This window comes from Capra hircus, chromosome 11 (genome assembly GCF_001704415.2).
Source record: "Capra hircus breed San Clemente chromosome 11, ASM170441v1, whole genome shotgun sequence".
Classification (NCBI taxonomy): Eukaryota; Metazoa; Chordata; class Mammalia; order Artiodactyla; family Bovidae; genus Capra; species Capra hircus.
Genome location: NC_030818.1, coordinates 80,607,413 through 80,626,791, shown reverse-complemented (window position 1 = coordinate 80,626,791; position 19,379 = coordinate 80,607,413). Strand labels below are relative to the sequence as shown.

The following is a 19,379-nucleotide window of genomic DNA, read 5'->3' as shown; positions in this document are numbered from 1 at the left end:
TAAAAAGCAGAGACATTACTTTATCAACAAAGGTCCGTCTAGTCAAGGCTATGGTTTTTCCAGGGGTCATGTATGGATGTGAGAGTTGGACTATAAAGAAAGCTGAGCGCAGAAGAATTGCTGCTTTTGAACTGTGGTGTTGGAGAAGACTCCTGCAAGTCCCTTGGACTGAAAGGAGATCCAACCAGTCCCTCCTAAAGCAGATCAGTCCTGGGTGTTCATTGGAAGGACTGATGTTGAAGCTGAAACTCCAATACTTTAGTCACCTGCTGTGAAGAGCTGACTCATTTGAAAACATCCTGATGCTGGGAAAGATTGAGGGCAGGAGGAAAAGGGGATGACAGATGGTGAGACGGTTGGATGACATCACTGACTCAATGGACATGGGTTTGGGTGGACTCTGGGAGTTGGTGATGGACAGGGAGGCCTGGCATGCTGCAGTTCATGGGGTCGCCGAGAGTCCGACACGACTAAGCGACTGAACTGAACTGAGGCCTTATCAACCTTTCCTGGAACAGATCTTTACAAGGGGACTTCATTATTTTCTTTCAAGTATCTGTCTAAAATATCAGAGGGCCAAGCCCACAGATAATTACAATATGAACTTGCAATATACAAGTACACATTTGGATGACTGCTATCATTGCCTCTCAGATTCTACTAATGAGAAAAAGAGACTGTATTAATTACAGATTTGTTTTGAATTTCCTTGTCCCTTCTCAGCAAATTTATACCAATAGATGAAACACAACACTAGTGATATAATCTAACAAGTTCACGGAAATATATATGCTGATAAAGAGTAAACAATTTATTTTACAGAGCTCAAAGGTTTTTGTTAAGAAAAATAATTCATAAAATATCAAGTAAAGTACTTAAGTAGAATTTATATAACCAATTTAAGTTTAGGAAATTTAAAAATAATATAAAACACAGGAAGTATTTGGACTTACTTTGATTAGCAGCACTGTCTCTATGCTTCTCATGTCAATCAGGCTATTTGCAACAACTGCATTATCTATTTCTAACGCTGTCAGAACTGTTGGGTACTCTGGATGATATGCAGCTCTAGGAGACAAAAATACATAAGGATTAATTTAGCCAACTTTATTATTATATATATGGAAAGTGAAAGTGAAGTCACTCAGTCGTGTCCGACTCTTTGCGACCCCACGGACTATAGCCTACCAGGCTTCTCTGTCCATGGGATTCTCCAGGCAAGAATACTGGAGTGGGTTACCATTTCCTTCTCCAGGGGGATCTTCCCGACCCAGGGATCAAACCTGGGTCACTTGCATTGGAGGCAAACACTTTAACCTCTGAGCCACCAGGGAAGCTCTATTATATATATTAGATATATATTTTAAATAGGTTGAAGAAATGATGGATAATAACAAGACATGGAAGACATTTGAAAACATCTATAATAGGCTTAATTTTATCTTATTAGCAAACATTCATATAATCCTAGGCACTGTTCTAAGTATATTCTTAGTACAGCTGATCCTTGAACAACACAGGTTTGAACTGCACATGTCCACTTATACATGGATTCTTTTTCAATAAATACAGTAGGTCTTGCAGTATCCATGCTTGTCTGAATCAGCAACTGTGGCTACAGAGGGCCAACTATGGGTCATGAGCATCTGCAGATTCTGGTACCAACAGAGGGCCCTGGAATCAATCCCCCGTGGATACCAAAGGACGAATGACCGTGCTAGCTTATTTAATTCTCAGAACAACTATGTGAGATAAATAACATTCTACTTTTTTTTCAAGTGAGGACGCTTCAGAGAGTTTAGCAAGTTCCCTGATGTCATAAAGCTACCTTAGAGGTCAGGCTAGGATTTAAACCAGGCAGCTCAGTTCTAGAACCCAGATTCTTAATCATTATATTCTGTCACCCACTGTAACTAATTATTACAATTTCCTTAAGTCCTATACTGCTACCACATAAACATAAAAGTCAATTAATTAAAAGACATGGGGGAAAAAAAATAAAAGACATGGGGAAATGGCAATGGCATTCATAATGCTTATTTCTAGAATTCTAAAACAAAATACCTGCGTGTGAGTGTGTGTATGTTTTCCACTTAGTTATTAATTCACCATGTACTTTCTGAGCACCTACTATGTGCAAATGCTGTTCAGAGGATGAGGAGATAGGAACAAAACAGACTATATCCTCCCCATGAGGCTTACAGTCTATTGAAGGGAGAGAGAAAAGCAAGAAAAAGTACTTTTTTACACAGAAAAGGTTAGGAAAAGCCTTACTAGGATAACGATGAGCAGACACCTGAGGGAATGGGAGTTGCATTAGCACTCTGAAGAAGAGCATTTCATGCCAACGGAGCAGCATTTGCAAAGACCCTGAAAATGCTTGTTGGAGAAGCCAGGAGGTTGGCATGCAGTGGACAAGCAGTGTGGCAAGGGTGTCTGGACACGAGGACAGGACAGAAGGCAAGAGGACAGATCATGTAAGCCAGAGAGTTCACAGTGAGGCCTAAAGAGGATGAGAACACACTTCGGCAAACACTGCTGATAGGTCAAGTCAGTGAGTAGGAAGGGAGGACTCCAGAACCGAGCCAAGCAAGGCTCATTGGTGCCTAGACAAGAGCTGTTCTGGGATGTGATGAAGTTCTACAAGCTTGACTGGTAAGGTTCAAGAAAGAAGAGGAAGACAGAAATGAGTGACAGAGACGACTCTTCTCAGGAGTCTTTTCTGTAAAATGAAGCAGAGAAACAGGACAGTAATCTTAGGACAGAGCTCAAGCAGAAGTGAAAACAAAGATAGGATAGAACAGAGGGTGGGTGCTGTAGAAATGTCAAACAATGTTAGTGAAACAATCCAGGAAAGGAGGGGAGAGAGGGTGGGGAGCAGGAGTCTAAGGGAGGGGATGCGGAAGGGGACTTCGGTAAAACATAGACACTGAGAGCACGGGTTCTATGCTGGGGAGGAGCAAGTACTTTCAAGTAGGCACGTGCCACCGCTGGATGGGCCTGTTCCTACCAGCTCTAAAGCTCTCAGTCACAACCACCTCTTCCTTTTGCTCTATTGCCCTGGGATGTACTTCATATTTAATTTATATCACAATCAGTTGCCTGCTGACATGTGGTAAAATCAGTATAGGAGAACTAAAAGTAAGAAGGAATAGTAGCAATAACGGGTCAATCATGAGACAAGGAAAGGACAAGTATGAAACAGGCTCACGCAACAACAAAATGGAGAAGCCTAAAGAGGATGTGGACAAAGGAAAAACTGCACATCAAATTCCAGGCAAGCATGACGAGCCTCAGCGGTAGGAGCAATTACAGGACAAAATGCTTTGATGATCCTAATTAAGCTTAGACAAAATCTTAATAAAACATGATTTCTAAAGCCAAGTAAAAGGAAAAATACCACAATCAAATTAAATATGGAAAAAACATGCTTAAAAATAGGGCATCTTTCATGTCTCCAAATATGTCTTAATTGAAAGAAGCAAAAATTGGATTCATAAGAAAAAAATGGAGTGGGAGAGAAAAAAAATTTTTAAACTGTAATCTAGTAATAGGAAAATATATATACAGAGGAATATATATAGGTAGGAAGAGACACCTTACATATATACCATACATACATAGATGTGTGTGTGTGTGTGTGTGTGTGTGTGTGTGTAAAAGAGTAAATTGTTAGTTAGCTAGCAGCTAACAAAGAGGCCAGTTTGGGTATGGTGCCCTTGAGGTTTGTTAGGGTCAAAGAAAACAAACAAAGATCAAAGAAAACAACCACAGCTCTTTATGGACTCCGTAAACCACCTCTAGTTGAACTGTGAGCAATAAGTGCCACAGCTCTGCAGTACACCCTTCTTTTTAACGTGGACAGGTATGTACCATTTTATTCTTCAGTACAATTTCTAAGCCATACAAGGTCTATTTCCTGGTATGTCTCCCACAACAGATCTCGTGTGAGGACCTTAAAGGCAGGGAGTACTCATTTATTGATCTATGTATCTCCAATGCCTCCAATGCCTAGATTCAAATTAAAGATGTGGCTGATGGAATTTTTACAGATCAGTAGTGTAGACATGGTTAACATTAAAAATGTTCTAATTCTTTCTGAGCTTGCACATGACTATGCAGAAGCAGAACAGTTTTTAAATAATTACTGATGCCTTACCTGTGTCTTACATCATACATCTCATTCCGAAACTCAGAAACTATTATCTGTGGCCGTGAGGTCCCTGGTGGATAAAACTTTTTCATCAGTGCCTGAAGCACTCTTTCATCAGCATGGTTATGGCAACAATAGGCTTGAAGAAGTCCTTTTAAGCAAGATTCAATAGCCAAAGCAAGCTCAGGGTCCCGAAGATGAATGCAAGCTCCTAAAAATGAGAGAAAGCTATTAAAATGCCCATTAAATACTTGAAACATTAATGTAACTATCTCTGTATGAAGCGATAGTCAGTCATGTCTGACTCTTTGTGACCCCTTGGACTGTAGCCCGCCAGGCTTCAGTGGGTTGCCAATTCCTTCTCTAGGGGATCTTCCCAACCCAGGGATTGAACCAGGGTCTCCCACATTGCAGGTGGACTCTTTACCAACTGAGCCACCAGGGAAACTATTATCTTTGTATAACAGTTCATAAATGACTTTAAAATATTTCATACTAAGCAATTTAAATAATATATTACAGATCTTATTTTAACCAAATGGGAAATACCCTCATCCCACTGGATACACTGGGGAAAAAACACCAAATCCTATGAAAAGCTGTCTTTCTCTAATGTAAATCAACAGTGTTTTTCCTTTGTGTATACTAACTCAGCCTCTGAATGGTTTTGAAGATCAAGCCAAAAGGGTTATAGACTCTATTTAATGCAAAACTGATTAATACTGAAATTTTAGAGAGAAAAAAAAAAATACCTCACCTATTGAAATGGATCCTGGTATAGAGGTACACACATATTTGAACGAAGGGACATTACTACAATACTTAACGCAATATATAATATTGTACTAAAAATATATCTATAGCATCATTTTCAGCTAATGATGTACAGAATTAAAAATAACTCTTCAAAACAATGTATTTTTTAATAAAGATTTTTTTCATGTGGACTATTTTTAAAGTCTTTATTGAGTTTATTATAACATTACTTCTATTTTATGTTTTGGTTTTTCAGTCATGATTCGTGTGTCATCTTAGTTCCCCACCCAGGGATTGAACCCACAGCCCTGCACTGGAAGGCAAAGTCTTAACCACTGGACCAACAGGCAAGTCCCTCAATTGATTTTTTTTCTCATGTACATATGAGGATAGTTAACTATAACCCCAGATTTATATTTGAAAGAGAACTCAAAAATAATGTTGTCCAACCCAAATAGAAACTTCCTACTAATCAATTACATGCAAATTAGTTTATTGATTTATTCATTCAGGAAAAAAATAAGAACCAGATTATTTAACTCTATAGCTACTTTTCCTTTTCCTAAGTTCTCTTGATTCTTTTGTGCTTAAAAGATACAAGAGGAAAGTTACAAAGCTTATAGTGATTTTATCATTGTTTCTTAGAATGCGTACGAAGTCTACACATAACTACATGGTTCTTTGATGACAGAGTTTCAAAAAAATTATATTCAACAGACTCCTTCCTGAAAATAAAAATACACTTCTAATTTTTATGATATCCTGACTAACTGCTGACAAATACCTAATGGGCCTACAGGTTTATAGTTAAAGTGCCCCCGTCTGTAGGCATCATCTATGGCTTCAAGAAGAGCTGGAACATGAGGGCCAAATCTTTTGAGTCGATCAGTTTTACTATCTTTCAATTCTTTCAGTTGCCTCTGGTTAAAGTTCAGTGCAGTCTTCACATCTAACTCTTCTCTCCTAAAAAATACAAGTGGAAAAACAGAATGAAAAGGTTATACAGAAACATCCAGACTTTTCCCCTAACACCTGCATACCAATAAATGACACAGCTGCATACCAATAAATGACACAGCTATCCTAAGAACTAAAGGCAGATTCTTTATTTGAAAACAATTGTGTTACCAAGAAAAAACAGTCAGAAGACCACTAAAAATAACGCAACAGTGACAAAAACAAGAAAACCCAGAAACTGTCCAATTCTACAAGCTTAGAAGTTTTACTAGGAAAGTGATTTTGAAAGATACTTTATTATGAGAAAGAACAAAATAAAAACCAAGTATTTTATTTTCATAAAGAGGAAAACTACATGATTTTCAAATAACTGAAAAAAACTTACTTAATCCTGGTATGTTCTTCTTTGTCTTTTTCTATGGCTTGCTGAAATTGTTCGATCTCTTGATTGACTGAACTTTCTTGATCTTGTAAGGCCTTTACTCTCTCTTTTAACCAAGATATTTTTTTTTGCCTTTCCAACCGTTCAGGTTCCAAAGACTGATCGGCACTAAGAGTAAATAATCCAAAGTGGAAATGTTAAGTTAAAAACCTAACATTGTAAAAAAACATAAAGCAATGTAATAAAATTTTCCCACAGTAGTAGAGAAAACTTAATGGTTGCCGGGGGGTAAGAAACAGGGAGTTTGGGAAGAACATGTACACATTGTTATATTTAAAATGGATAACCAACAAGGACCTACTGTACAGTACATGGGAACTCTGCTCAATGTTATATGGTAGCCTGGATGAGCCAGGAGTTTAGGGGAGAAAGCCATACATGTATACGTATGGCTGAGTCCCCTTACTGTTCACCTGAAACTATCACAACACTCAATCCACCATGCGTGTATGTGTGTGTGCATGTTAAGTTGCTCAGTTGTGTCTGACTCTGTGACCCCATGGACTGTAGCCTGCCAGGCTCCCCTGTTCATAGAGTTCTACAGGCAAGAATACTGGAGTAGGTAGCCAAATCCCTCTCCAGGGGATCTTCCTGAACAGGGGATCAAACCCTGGTCTCCCGCACTGCAGGCAGATTCTTTACTGCCTGAGCCACCAGGAAAGCCCTAATTGACTATACTTCAATACTAAATTTAAAAATTTTAAAAAAAGAAAAAAAAATACTTCCTCCATTTCACTTGGATTACTTTATTATAAAATGAGGTAAAAATGAAAATTGCAAAGTAACTATCTTACCTTTTTCTCAGTTCTTCAATTCTTCTGCAAAGCTGCTCATCATCTTTCTTTAACGCTTTATACTCATTTAGGGAACGATTATACAAAACCTAACAAAAAATCAGACACACTTTAGTACAATGAAAAAACAAATACCTGATTCAAGTCTACTTTTGCCAAATGGTCAAATCAAAGGTTGAATATATGAAGAAATACATACTTAAAATGAAGTACATATATGGCCACATGAAATCGTAAGATTTTTTAAAGTCTGAAATCAACGTAACTACAAAACCTCTACTTTTAAAAATAAACAAACAGTATTGATATTTGATATGATGAAGTTTTTAATGGGCTTCCCTGGTGGCTCAGACAGTAAAGAGTCCACCTGGAATGCAGGAGACTCAGATTCAATCTCTGGGTCGGGAAGATCCCCTGGAAAAGGGAATGGCTACCTACTCCAGTATTCTTGCCTGGAGAGTTCCATGGACAGAGGAGCAGTATTTATACTTGATATGAAAGGTTTTCTCTCACCTCAGCTTCATTATACGCCCTTTTCTTAGAAGTAAGATCTGCTCTCAGTGCCATACATTCTGGCGCTCGTGCATGTGTCTCTTGACTAATCCTTTCTAGTTTATCTTGAATGTCTTTGTATTTTTTTTCTGCTTCATTAAGTCTGACCTTTAAGAAAATTAACATTGTTGGAATACATTTTATTTTTCTTCAATAAACTGAAAAGTTAAAAAAACAATTATATATGGTTCACATTTCAAATAAACTTAATTTTGCTTTAACTAAACTCTAGACAGCAATAGATAAACGTAACTAAATAAAATGCTAAAAAATATATTTTTATTGAAGTATAGTTGATTTATAATATTGCATTAGTTTTAGGTGTACAGTAAAGTGATTCAATTATACATATACATATTCATTCTCAAGTTTTTTTTCCATTATAGGTTATTACAAGATATTGAATATAGGTTCCTTATGCTATACAGTGGGCTTCCCAGGTGGCCCAGCAATAAAGAATCTTCCTGCCAAGGCAGGAGGGATAACAGACACAGGTTTGATCCCTGTGTCGGGAAGATCCTCTGAAGTAGGAAATGGTAATGGAAATGCGCCAGTGTTCTTGCGTCGGACATAACTGAGTGAGTGAGCACACACATACACGCTATATAGTAAGTCCTTCTTGCTTATCTATTGTATACAGTATGTTAATGTTAATCTCACACTCATAATTTACTCTTCCCCCTCCCTTGCCCCTCTGATAATCATAAATTTGTTTTCTTTGTCTCCTATGTCTATGAGGTGTTTCTGGTTTGTAAATAAGCTCATTTGTATTGTTTCTTTTTTCTTAGACTCCACATATAAGTGATATCATAGAACATTTGTCTGTCTTAGTTCACTTACAGTATGATAATCTCTAGGTCCATCCACGTTGCTGCAAATGGCAGTATCTCATTCTTTTTTATGCCCGAGTAATATTCCACTGTATATACATACCACTTCTTTATCCATTCACCTGTTGATGAACACTTAGGTTGCTTGCATATTTTGACTATTATAAATAGTGCTATGAACACTGGGGTGCATCTGTCTTTTCTGGATATATGCCTAGGAGAGGGATTCCTAGATCATATGGCAACTCTATCTTTAGTTTTTTAAGGAACTTCAGTGTCTTTCATAGTGGCTGAAAGAACCTATATTCCTGTCAACAATGTTAACAGGAAGGTTCCCTTTTCTCCACACCTTCTTCCACCACTTATTATTTGTAGATTTTTTGATGATGGCCAATCTGACCAACATGATGTGATACGTCATTATAGTTTTGATTTGCATTTCTCTAATATTCTAAAATATATTTTAATTTTAAATTCACATTTAGGAAATGTAAAGGGAGACAGATACAATTTAGCAGAGAAACAACCATGCAGGTGGATTATACAGTTTGGATGCAATAATGCTTAAGTACGGTATATGTATTTATAATAGTGAAAGCACACAGGAAGAACTTACAGGTCTGTCAGAAAAAGTCAGGAATGCTTTCAAAGCAGCAGTTAAGCTGAAACTTTTAAAAGAGTAATCAAAATGTTTCAGATCAGAGAGTAGCAAATTTTTTCTAGAAAGAACCAGATAGTGTATCCTTCAGGCTTTGTGGGCTGTAAAGTATCTTTCATAGTTATTCAACTAAACATGCTAAGTTTGAAGTGTCTGGAACATGCAGGTAAAAAGACAGGAAGACAGATATTTGAATCAAGTGCCCAGGATAAAAGTCTGAACAGGAGATATAGATTAGGGATTACAACTATGTAAGACATTTAGGAAACATTATAGAATAATAGTGTATTTTATTATGAAGACATCAGCAGTATAATCTGTATGTTTTTAATAATAATTGAAGTTGGTTCAGGTGTTACACAAACTAAACAAAATTCATTTATTTTCAGTTTTAAATTAGGTGAGTACAAATTTAAAGTCTGCTTTAGATACTATTTTTTCAGAAGCCTTCTCTTTAATAGTTATGCTATAATCTATAAACAAGTATATACTATACAAAAGGTTTTTATGTAAGACATGGTGGGAAGAATATAAATATAAATTAAGACAATCCATACTCTCCTGAAATTTAATTGGAGAAGGAAATGGCAACCCACTCCAGTACTCTTGCCTAGAAAATCCCATGGACGGAGGAGCCTGGTGTCCATGGGGTCGCAAAGAGTCGGACACGACTGAGCGACTTCACTTCACTTCACACAGTATAATACTTAAATACGCAAGCAGAGCAAATACCTACAGAACTAAGTATCATCCAGCCTCAAGATTCTCCTTTCTTCATTTGAAAAAACACTGAGCATTTATTACTAAAACTGATTTCACTTTTAGATTGGGAAAATATCTAAAGAGGAAACCAACAAGGTCTTCCCCAAGGACAAGCTATGAAACGAAGCTGAGAAAAATCGAGTGAAAACTTCAGAATATTCTCTCAGAAATGGAAAAAAGTAAAGTGAGAGAGGCAGGTGGGGTTGAATTTCCATTCACTAACTGAAGAGGGAATAAGAAATTCAGCCCAGAGATCACAAAGTAAATGTACTGCTTTCACCATTTCTGATACTTTTACACACTCCTCTATTACCTTTCATGGATTAATGCTATAGCTCTTAAAGGAAAAACACTTATCTGCTTATCTTAGGGGTAGACAGGAAAAAGCAAGCTGGGAAAGATTACACCCTGTAGTACAACCAAGCCTGGCAGTCAGAAGCTCATAAGCTAAGTAGAATAAAATAGTAGTATGTAAGTCAGTCACCCTGAGTACATGGGGGCTCCTATAAAGAAAGGTTAGATCCATCTCTGGGAAGACAGCAGAGAATTCCACAATGGTGGTTATAAAACCTTGTGAACATTAAAAAAAAAACCCACTGAACTGTAAATTTTAAATGGGTGGACTGTACAGTATATGAACTATATCTCAGTAAAGCTGTTAAAAGAGAATGGAAAGGGACTTCCCTGGTGGCCAGTGGGAAAGAATACGCTTTGTAATTCATGGGACACAAGTTCGATCCCTGGTCAGGGAACTAAGATCCCACATGTCATGAACAGCTAAGCCTGTGTGCCACAACTACTGAGCCTGGGTGCCACAACTAGAGAGTCCATGTGCTGCATGGAAAAGATCCCACATGACGCAATGAAGATCCTGGGTGCCACAATTAAGACCCAAGGCAGCCAAATAAATAAATAACAAATAGAAAATAACTCCAGAATTGTGTAAACATAACTTTTAAAGAGAGAGAATGGAAAGGTAAATAGATAAGTGGGTCTGCTCGTGGTACAAAGGTCCATGTGGACCCTCAACAGAAAATCACTCCTGTATTTACCACTCAACCAACTTCTACCTCGGTATAAAAAAGTGTAATCACCTGCTGCTCCTCTGTTTTCCTCTCAAGTCTAGCAGCACGATCTTCTCCAATTTTGATGTTATCTCGGATAGCATTCAATTGCTTTTCAATTTCATTGACCTAAAAAGAAATAATATAGCAAATCACATATAAGACCAACTATAACCAAATATATTTTGCATATTACAAATATGTGTGAATAAGTAATTAAGTAAAATTACCACTGCCCAAGCCATCTCATGTTTCAGGTATTCCAGGTTGGTCTTCATTGTACTTAAGCCAGCGATATTTTGAAAACGTTCTTCTTTCTCCAAACACTGGCGCTTTAGTTCACCAAGTCGCTTTAAAAAAAAAAAACGTATTTCTTACTAACACTAAAAAGACGGACTTTCTGCCAATATATTTCTTTTGAACGCATTGCCTAAACAAGTACTGAAAAAGATCTGCTAGGTAATTATTTAATTAGAGCAGAAATAAAAATATTTTTGTTTCTTTGGTATACTGTTACTATGTGCAGTAGTTTTGTTAATTTCTGCACTCTAAAAACGGCTAGTCTTCAAATGAGGAAGAATGAAGGAATAAAAGTTTCAAGGCCACACAAAAACTCAGTTTTCTCATTTTCTCTCAGTTCCCTATCTGAGAGACAGACTGGGTGAAGTACACCACTAGATCCATTTCAATGATACTGGAATGGTCAAAAGGAATTTATTTCTAAAAATCAAATGTTATATTTTTTCTCATCAAAATTTTCTCTTAATAATCAATCAATAAAATTATCAAGCAAAAACTAACTACAGTGATATATGAATAGCTTCTAACGCTGCACACCTGACTGGAGAGCCTCTCCTCTCCATTCAGAGTTTCTGTGTTCAAATGGGGACTTCGCTGTGGATCTTAGTGTGTTTCTCTATCCAAGTCACTTTCCCATTCTTCAGGATTATTTCAATCCATTATCACTCTCCTCAAACCTCATATACCTACCACTCTAATCCCTCACTCCTCCCTGATGCCTATTTTCATAGAATCCAGAAGCTGTAGAAAGCAAGCTCTTACAGCTTTCAACAATCTGATATATAAACTGAAAAGCAGTCTTTTCCTCCAGCTAAAAAGGAAGAGGTAGCTTCATTATACTTAAGACCAGTCCCCACTTATTTGGATCCTGCCCAGCCCCTCTTCTGCCTTCTCAGTTCAGTTCAGTCGCTTAGTCGTGTCCAACTCTTTGTGACCCCACGGACAGCAGCACGCCAGGCCTCCCTGTCTATCACCAACTCCCGGAGTTTACTCAAACTCATGTCCATTGTGTCGGTAATGCCATCCAACCATCTCATCCTCTGTTGTTCCCTTTTCCTCCTGCCTTCAATCTTTCCCAGCATCAGGGTCTTTTCCAATGAGTCGGTTCTTCACATCAGGCAGCCAAAGGATTGGAGTTTCAGCTTCAGCATCAGTCCTTCCAGTGAATATTCAGGACTTATTTCCTTTAGGATTGACTGGTTGGATCTCCTTGCAGTCCAAGGGACTCTCAAGAGTCTTCTCCAACACCACAGTTCAAAAGCACCAATTCTTCAGCACTCAGCTTTCTTTATAGTGCAACTTTCACATCCATACATGACTACTGAAAAAACCATAGCTATGACTAGAGGGAACTTTGTTGGTAATGTCGTTGCTTTTTAATATGCTGTCTAGGTTGGTCATAGCTTTTCCTCCAAGGAACAAGCGTCTTTTCATTTCATGGCTGCAGTCACCATCTGCAGTGATTTTGGAGTTCAAAAAATAAAGTCTCTCATTGCTTTCATTGTCTTCCTCATCTGCCTTCTGAGGAGGTCTATATTAGTTGATTCTTCATCCCATCTTTTCATCTTTTTTCCATTTATTCCTTTTCATTGACTCCTATCTTTTCCATTCACAAACAAACTCAACAATATCCACCCCAAGGCACCACCTTTTTCTCTAAAAGTGGTTTCCCCTTTACATCTAAGTTTCATGAAAATTATCTCCAGCTCCTCCATTCTTCCTGGTTTTCAGCCCCACAAATCTGACTTTTGTTTTCACCACTACCCTCCATGCTCCATGTAACAGTGGCCCAAACCATTTCAAAGCTCTTTTCCATATTACCATGGCCACTGTTCTAACTTACCTATCGTCATCATCTGTTTGGACAATACTACTTTCTTTATTGATCTATGTATATTCTTTCCTTAGAGTAGTTCACTCTCTTCTGTAGCAGAGTGATCTACTGAAAATATACATTCAATCAAGCTATCCACTTTCATGTGTTGTACTGCCCTTAAGTTTCAAAGCTCCTCCACAACCTGGCCTTCTAACTCTCATTCTTGTGTTCTTCACTCTAGACAACGTAGAATTTCTTCAGCTTTTTAAAAACACCAAAGGCTCTCTTGCCCAAAACTCCATCTATGCTTATTTCTTGGAACACACTTTCTCACTCTCACCATCCTTTGTCTGTTATTATTCACCCTTCATTTCTTACCTGAGGCATTACTTACTTAATAACTACACCCCTCCCACTGCCCCTGACTTGCCCCCTGTTGCTAGTAACCTATTAAAATTAATCTTTAACTCCTCTAAGAGCACTCACCATACTCAATTATTTACCATGTGCTTTCTGCTGCATAGTTAGGTACATGACCCCAAGAATTTTGTTATGTATTTACTACTATATGGCCACGGCCAAAGCACAACGCTAGAAGGCATGCGACAGGAACTCAGTATTTGATGGCTGAATGACTTCCAGTTTCTAATCTTCACGTTCTACTTCTTTTCTCCGACTTATTTTTATTTGTATCTCCCACTGAATTCTTTCCTGACTGCTTTTTTAAAAAATTTTTATTGAAGTATAGTTGATTTACAATGTTGCATTGGGTCACATTCTACTTCTTAAAGGCTAATCCAGGGTTTATTTTGAGAATCTAGTACATTTAATCAATCAGAAAAAAACTTCTTACAAAGTGCATATTATACATAAGAAACTCAGCTATATGATACAGGGATATACTTCTTAAATTTCATAAACAAATTATTTTCAATTGCTGATGACAAAGTATACCGTGAAGAGGGTATTTAAACATCAAGCTATTTAAAGCAAACAAATTTCTTCAAAGTCCTGATCTATTGTTTTTAAAATAATATATGTTAATATATATTATGCATATTTGTCTGAATATACATTTCCTTTCCCCAATAATAACACTGATATTCAAAGAACATGTGCTATATCAATTTTATGGCTTACAGCACCTCCTTGCACACAGTATCACATACCTCAGGTACAAAGCAATAATGTAGGAATAAAAATAAATATACTCATCCTGACTTTTTCAGTTTTCACTTGGTGAACCATATAACTATAAGCCCAATTTTAAATATGTATTCCTCAAAAATTTGAAGTAAAAAGGTCAGTGTAACATCTAATAAATTTAACTTGGGTCAATCATTAATTAATGTCTCAAAAGAACTTATTATGAAGTTGCTGAAAGCAATTGATTGCATAAAACTGATTAAATGACAAAAGAGCAAGATTCAGAATCACAGAAAAACTGCTGGGACTTAAAGTACTAGATAAACAGCTGAAACATAAGGTGCTAAAAGAATGTTAACATTTAACCAATGTAATGAAGAGTCATCTATAATTATAAATGCATATTATGTTAAATACCAGCTGAGGCTTCTGTTTATTTTCCCATTAAAAGAAATATACTTTTTAAACTACTGCCCAGTGGGAATTAGTGACACGTTATTACGGAAGTAACTAGTCATACAGTAGGTTAGATACCGCCCTGCCCTCCAGTCTATGATTAAGACATGGACATACCCATTATTATAAAACAAAAAAAGCAAAGGCTAATAAATACCCTGAAGGTAAAAAACACACAAAAATGTTACTATTTTTATATAGACACACATATATAGATACATCAGTATATAATTTTACAATACTATTTACCTGGTATAAGAATTTGACTGATTTCAAAAAATAATTGTATTAAGTGCTTACAAACCTCTTCTCCTTGATTTATCTGCTCTTTTGTTCTTTCTTTTGTTTCCATAATGTATGAATAGTCTTCCTTCATTTGTTCAAGTTGGGTTGCTTTCATAAAGAACTAAATAAACAATAAGAAAAATATAATTAGGAGTTTGTAAACTTCCACGTGACTATGAAAAAAAAAAAAGAATCTGGTCTCTGAAAACTAAACACAAACACAAAAGAATACATTTTACTTCAAACTCCAAATTTACTTAAAAGTGCTACATTCAAACATACATGTTACATGTTTACTTGCAAAGTTCTTAAAGCCTTGTGAAAGAAAACTCATTTGGTGTGAAGGTAATACCATTCTGAATTCTCATTTTCACTGTTCTTCCATTCTTTAAGCAAATGTGAAAACAAAGAAAACATCTGTATCCTTGTTCTCAATGCACATAATTTTTTAGCATAGCAAACACCAAAACCATTCAAAATTCACACTGCAAGCTATAGTAGTAGTCATATATTTTGTTGGCTTTTTAAAGAGTACTAAATAATCTAATATTTAAAAGTTATTATGTGTGTACAGTCACTCATTCCCTTCTATTTCTACAAGTGTAAGTTTTAGAATTCACTTTCTTTCAGAATTAAAAGCCAAAAAAGTTACAGCAAGGATTTATCAGTAAAATTATACATCCACCTTAAGTTTCTAAATTAGTCATACAATATTACTTTAAATAGTGGCTTAAAAAAATACTTGGTATTTACTATATGACCATGATTAATGTTCAGTATATATACTTAATTTATAAATGTATTCTTTTTTGGGTAGGTTTATGTTTATTTCGGTGCTTCTTACTTTGTACTTGTCTCCCTCATTTTTAGACTGCAAGAACTGCTTGCTCATCTCTTGTGTTAAAACAGAAACCGGATTATCTACCTGAAACAAACAAACAAACAAAAGATTATCTTTAAATATTTCATTTTAATGCCTTAAAGAGAATTGAACTAAGATACGCATTACAAGTGATCTATGCTGCCATCAGGAAGGCTAGGTACTAGCCAGAGGTTAGAGCATTAAATACACAAAAAGAAAATCTTAGAAACTTTAAATGAAAAGAAAATATTTCAAAATTTCATGGTAGTGAAACAAATACTACACCTATGGCTGATTCATGTTCATGTATGGCAGAACCCAACACAACACTGTAAAACAATTATCCTCCAATTAAAAATAAATACTACAGCCAAAATTAAATATTCTCCCATTACATAAGAACTTTCTAAAGAAGTGTTTTTATTAGAAAGTTTTCATTCCTTCTACCTGTTTTATAGATATCACTCCTATGCTACTGGTTAACCATCAGATTACAAAGTTGGAAGTTCTCTAGTGTGTAAGCAGCAGACTTGGGCTCTTATATGGCTCTGTCTGAACATTCTATGTAGTCTCAGACAAGTTAACTACTTCCTCCAACTAAATACAAAAAGTCCGACTCCATTACTTCTCATCAGAATTAAAATGACAAGTATCGTTTATTTTTTGTACAGCATTTCTTCAGATTTCTTATTTCCTGTTATTTCTTCATGAGGAATTAAGAATTTTTTTTCCTACTTGTTTCAAAAGATTCACAGTCATTTCCCGTTTATATCTTTGGTATTAATTTGTGGAACTAAGTCGTGTCTGACTTTTATGTGAACCCCATGGACTGTAGCCACCAGGCTCCTCTGTCCATGGGCTTTCCCTGGCAAGAATACTGGAGTGTGTTGCCAACAAAGCCAGAAATAATGTCAAAAAATAATCTTGTTTGTAAAGCACAGAATATGAAGGGTCAGCAGAAATGAAAAAATGTGTAACTCCTTTATTTTACCATGTGTAAAATACTGATTGTATTTTATTTAGTATACTCCTGGTGAAAATCTTTCTTTCAAGCAAAATTTTGGGTCTTCCCTTTCAAGATAATAAAAAAGATTTATGCAGTTATAAAGAAATCGCTACATATTACATTTTTCTCATTATATAGGTAGCTCAAGCTCTGATTGTCTTTTTTTTTTTTTTTTTCAAACAAGGCCTGTGTGGTATCTTAATTTCACACAGCATCTAATTTCTCAAAACTAAGCTTTAATGACAGCCATTTTATCACCAACTTTGGATTAACAGCTTTGCTAAAGTTCATGTTCTTTTTTCCACATCCTCTGAAATGGGGTTCCTAGTTTTTATACTAGAGATTATTTAAAAATCTGGCACCCTTATATGTCAAGACCCTGGAGTAAGCAAAAGGCAAGCATAAACAGGTAAACTTCAGAGAAGAAGTAAGAGGTATGATGGACAAATACAACTAGGTACTTAAAGACATTAAACACCCTCCTTTCTCCTGACAATTCCAGGCCACACCATCCAATGGAAATACAATGCAAATAACACATACAATCAAGCTTTCTAGTAGCTACATTAAAAATATAGAAACAGGTGAAACTGATGTTTGTAATGTATTTTAAATCTAGTGTATCTAAAATTCTATCATTTTAACATGCAATCTTGCCTGGAAAATGCCATGGGCAGAGAAGAGCCTGGCAGGCTACAGTCTATGGGGCCACGAAGAGTCGGACACGACTGAGCGAGACTGAGCGCAACATGTAGTCAGTATGAAAACTGAGTTACTCCTTTCCATGAAGTCTTCAGCATCCAGTGAGTATCATTTCACGCTACAGTACCCCTCTATCCGGACTACCCACATTCTGAGTGCACAACACCCATCCTCATGTGATTAGTGATTACTGGATATTCAGTGTAGCTCTAGACCTTTCGCATTTTTGATCCATGAACTTGAATCTTTAGTTAACTGAATTGTGTAAGAAGAGAACTAAAGCAGTTATGATATCTTCAAATATTTCAGAAGAAAAGAAATATGTTTTTATATTCCCCAAGGAAGTGGGCACTTAAGAGAAAGAGACTTGATTCAGCTTTTCCCATAAACAACTTTTTAATAAATACAGTCAACTACACGGGTCAGCAGCTTCAGGCAGAGATCATTTCCCACCAGTGCCCCCGCAGGCACCTGCTGAAGGAACACCTGGTAGAGACTGCACACGTGAGCGTGCGGTATGTTACAACACTGGATGCCCTTCAAGTTTCTCCCAACACCTGTGATTCCATCGACTCAAGCTTTCGGTTTTGCTGATTTCGATTAACAAACTGGCCTGTGTTCTACGCTCTATCTGCTTTTCCTCAGATTTCACTAATTATTTTTCTGAACCTGTGCTGCCCAACATGCAAGCTGCTAGCTACATTCAGATTAAGTAAAACACAGTAAAACATTTGATTTCTCAGTCACACATTTCAGACGCTTATGCAGCTAGTGGCCACCCTACTGGACATCAATCATACCTAATATCTATCATTCTATCATTACAGAAGTTTTTCTGGACAACTTGTTCTAAACCAAACTGGGAAAGAGACCCAGACACATAATTGCTCTTTCCCCTTAGTGTCTAATCTTGGTGTTCTTAATCCTGGAGTAAAGCGAGGTGATACAGTGGATAGAGCATTAAAACTGAACAGAGATATCTGGGGCCCATTACACGCTCTGCCCGTAACCACGCCTAGACAACTGTCAGTGCAGTTACTCTTGCTGGCTCCCAGTTTCTCATCTACAGAATAAAGGGTCCAGATTAGATATTCCCCCCAGGACAACTCCAGGGCTAACGTTACCAGACTATCTGAGCCCCGTTTCCAAGTCCTCAAAGTATCTTAGCAGAATGGACTCAAATCTTATCCACCTGTAGGTATGATGAAATAAATCTAAAATATACAAAGAAATGTTTTCTTTATCTTTCTAGAATAAATTTCCTTTCTACAAAAGAAACTTAGCAACCAAGTTTAGGAAACTATGATGCTATTCTGACTTGGACAGCAGAAAGCCAAGAAACTTTATTACATACATTTTATTAACATAAACTTTAGCATATATTACTATAGACAAGATATTCTTATATGTTCTATCAAATTAAAGATGTTATGTCTTGAAGGTTCCTGATCCATTAGAAGCTTACTAACAATAGTTAAATATATTCTTCCTGTGGTCAATTTACTCATATGAGGCCATTTAAATTCTTTCTATACCACAAATGAAATCAAACAAAAAAGTAGCCAGCTGTATTTATTAATCTGAAACACAGATTTAGCAATTACCTGAATGTTAAAATGATCAAGAATTCCAATCAGTTCTTCTTTCTTAGTAGAAACCACAGCACCTAGTTATGAGAAACACAAAATGATCAGACTGTTTCTAGGGCAGTAATACATTTTTTAAAACGAGCAATTATTTATAAATATAAATATGAACTATTTTCCTGATGTCATTAAGAAAGGCACATTGAATGCACACACATCTGAACGAACTGGGACAACACACGTCACGACACA

At 36.5% G+C, this 19,379-nt stretch overlaps 1 protein-coding gene across 3 annotated transcripts in view; it reads right to left on the bottom strand.

Moving 5' to 3' along the window:
* Nucleotides 1-19,379, bottom strand: part of SMC6 (structural maintenance of chromosomes 6) — a 72,643-nt gene that overhangs the window by 27,767 nt on the left and 25,497 nt on the right. For all 3 annotated transcript variants that reach the window (XM_018055613.1, XM_013967848.2, XM_018055615.1), the window contains 11 exons: nucleotides 19,146-19,207; nucleotides 15,816-15,896; nucleotides 14,991-15,092; nucleotides 11,199-11,318; nucleotides 10,999-11,097; nucleotides 7,616-7,762; nucleotides 7,103-7,191; nucleotides 6,252-6,416; nucleotides 5,694-5,872; nucleotides 4,160-4,364; nucleotides 954-1,068 (listed from right to left, as the gene is read on the bottom strand). In XM_018055613.1, coding sequence (XP_017911102.1) covers nucleotides 954-1,068; nucleotides 4,160-4,364; nucleotides 5,694-5,872; nucleotides 6,252-6,416; nucleotides 7,103-7,191; nucleotides 7,616-7,762; nucleotides 10,999-11,097; nucleotides 11,199-11,318; nucleotides 14,991-15,092; nucleotides 15,816-15,896; nucleotides 19,146-19,207 — 1,364 coding nt within the window. The remainder of the gene's footprint in view (nucleotides 1-953; nucleotides 1,069-4,159; nucleotides 4,365-5,693; nucleotides 5,873-6,251; nucleotides 6,417-7,102; nucleotides 7,192-7,615; nucleotides 7,763-10,998; nucleotides 11,098-11,198; nucleotides 11,319-14,990; nucleotides 15,093-15,815; nucleotides 15,897-19,145; nucleotides 19,208-19,379) is intronic.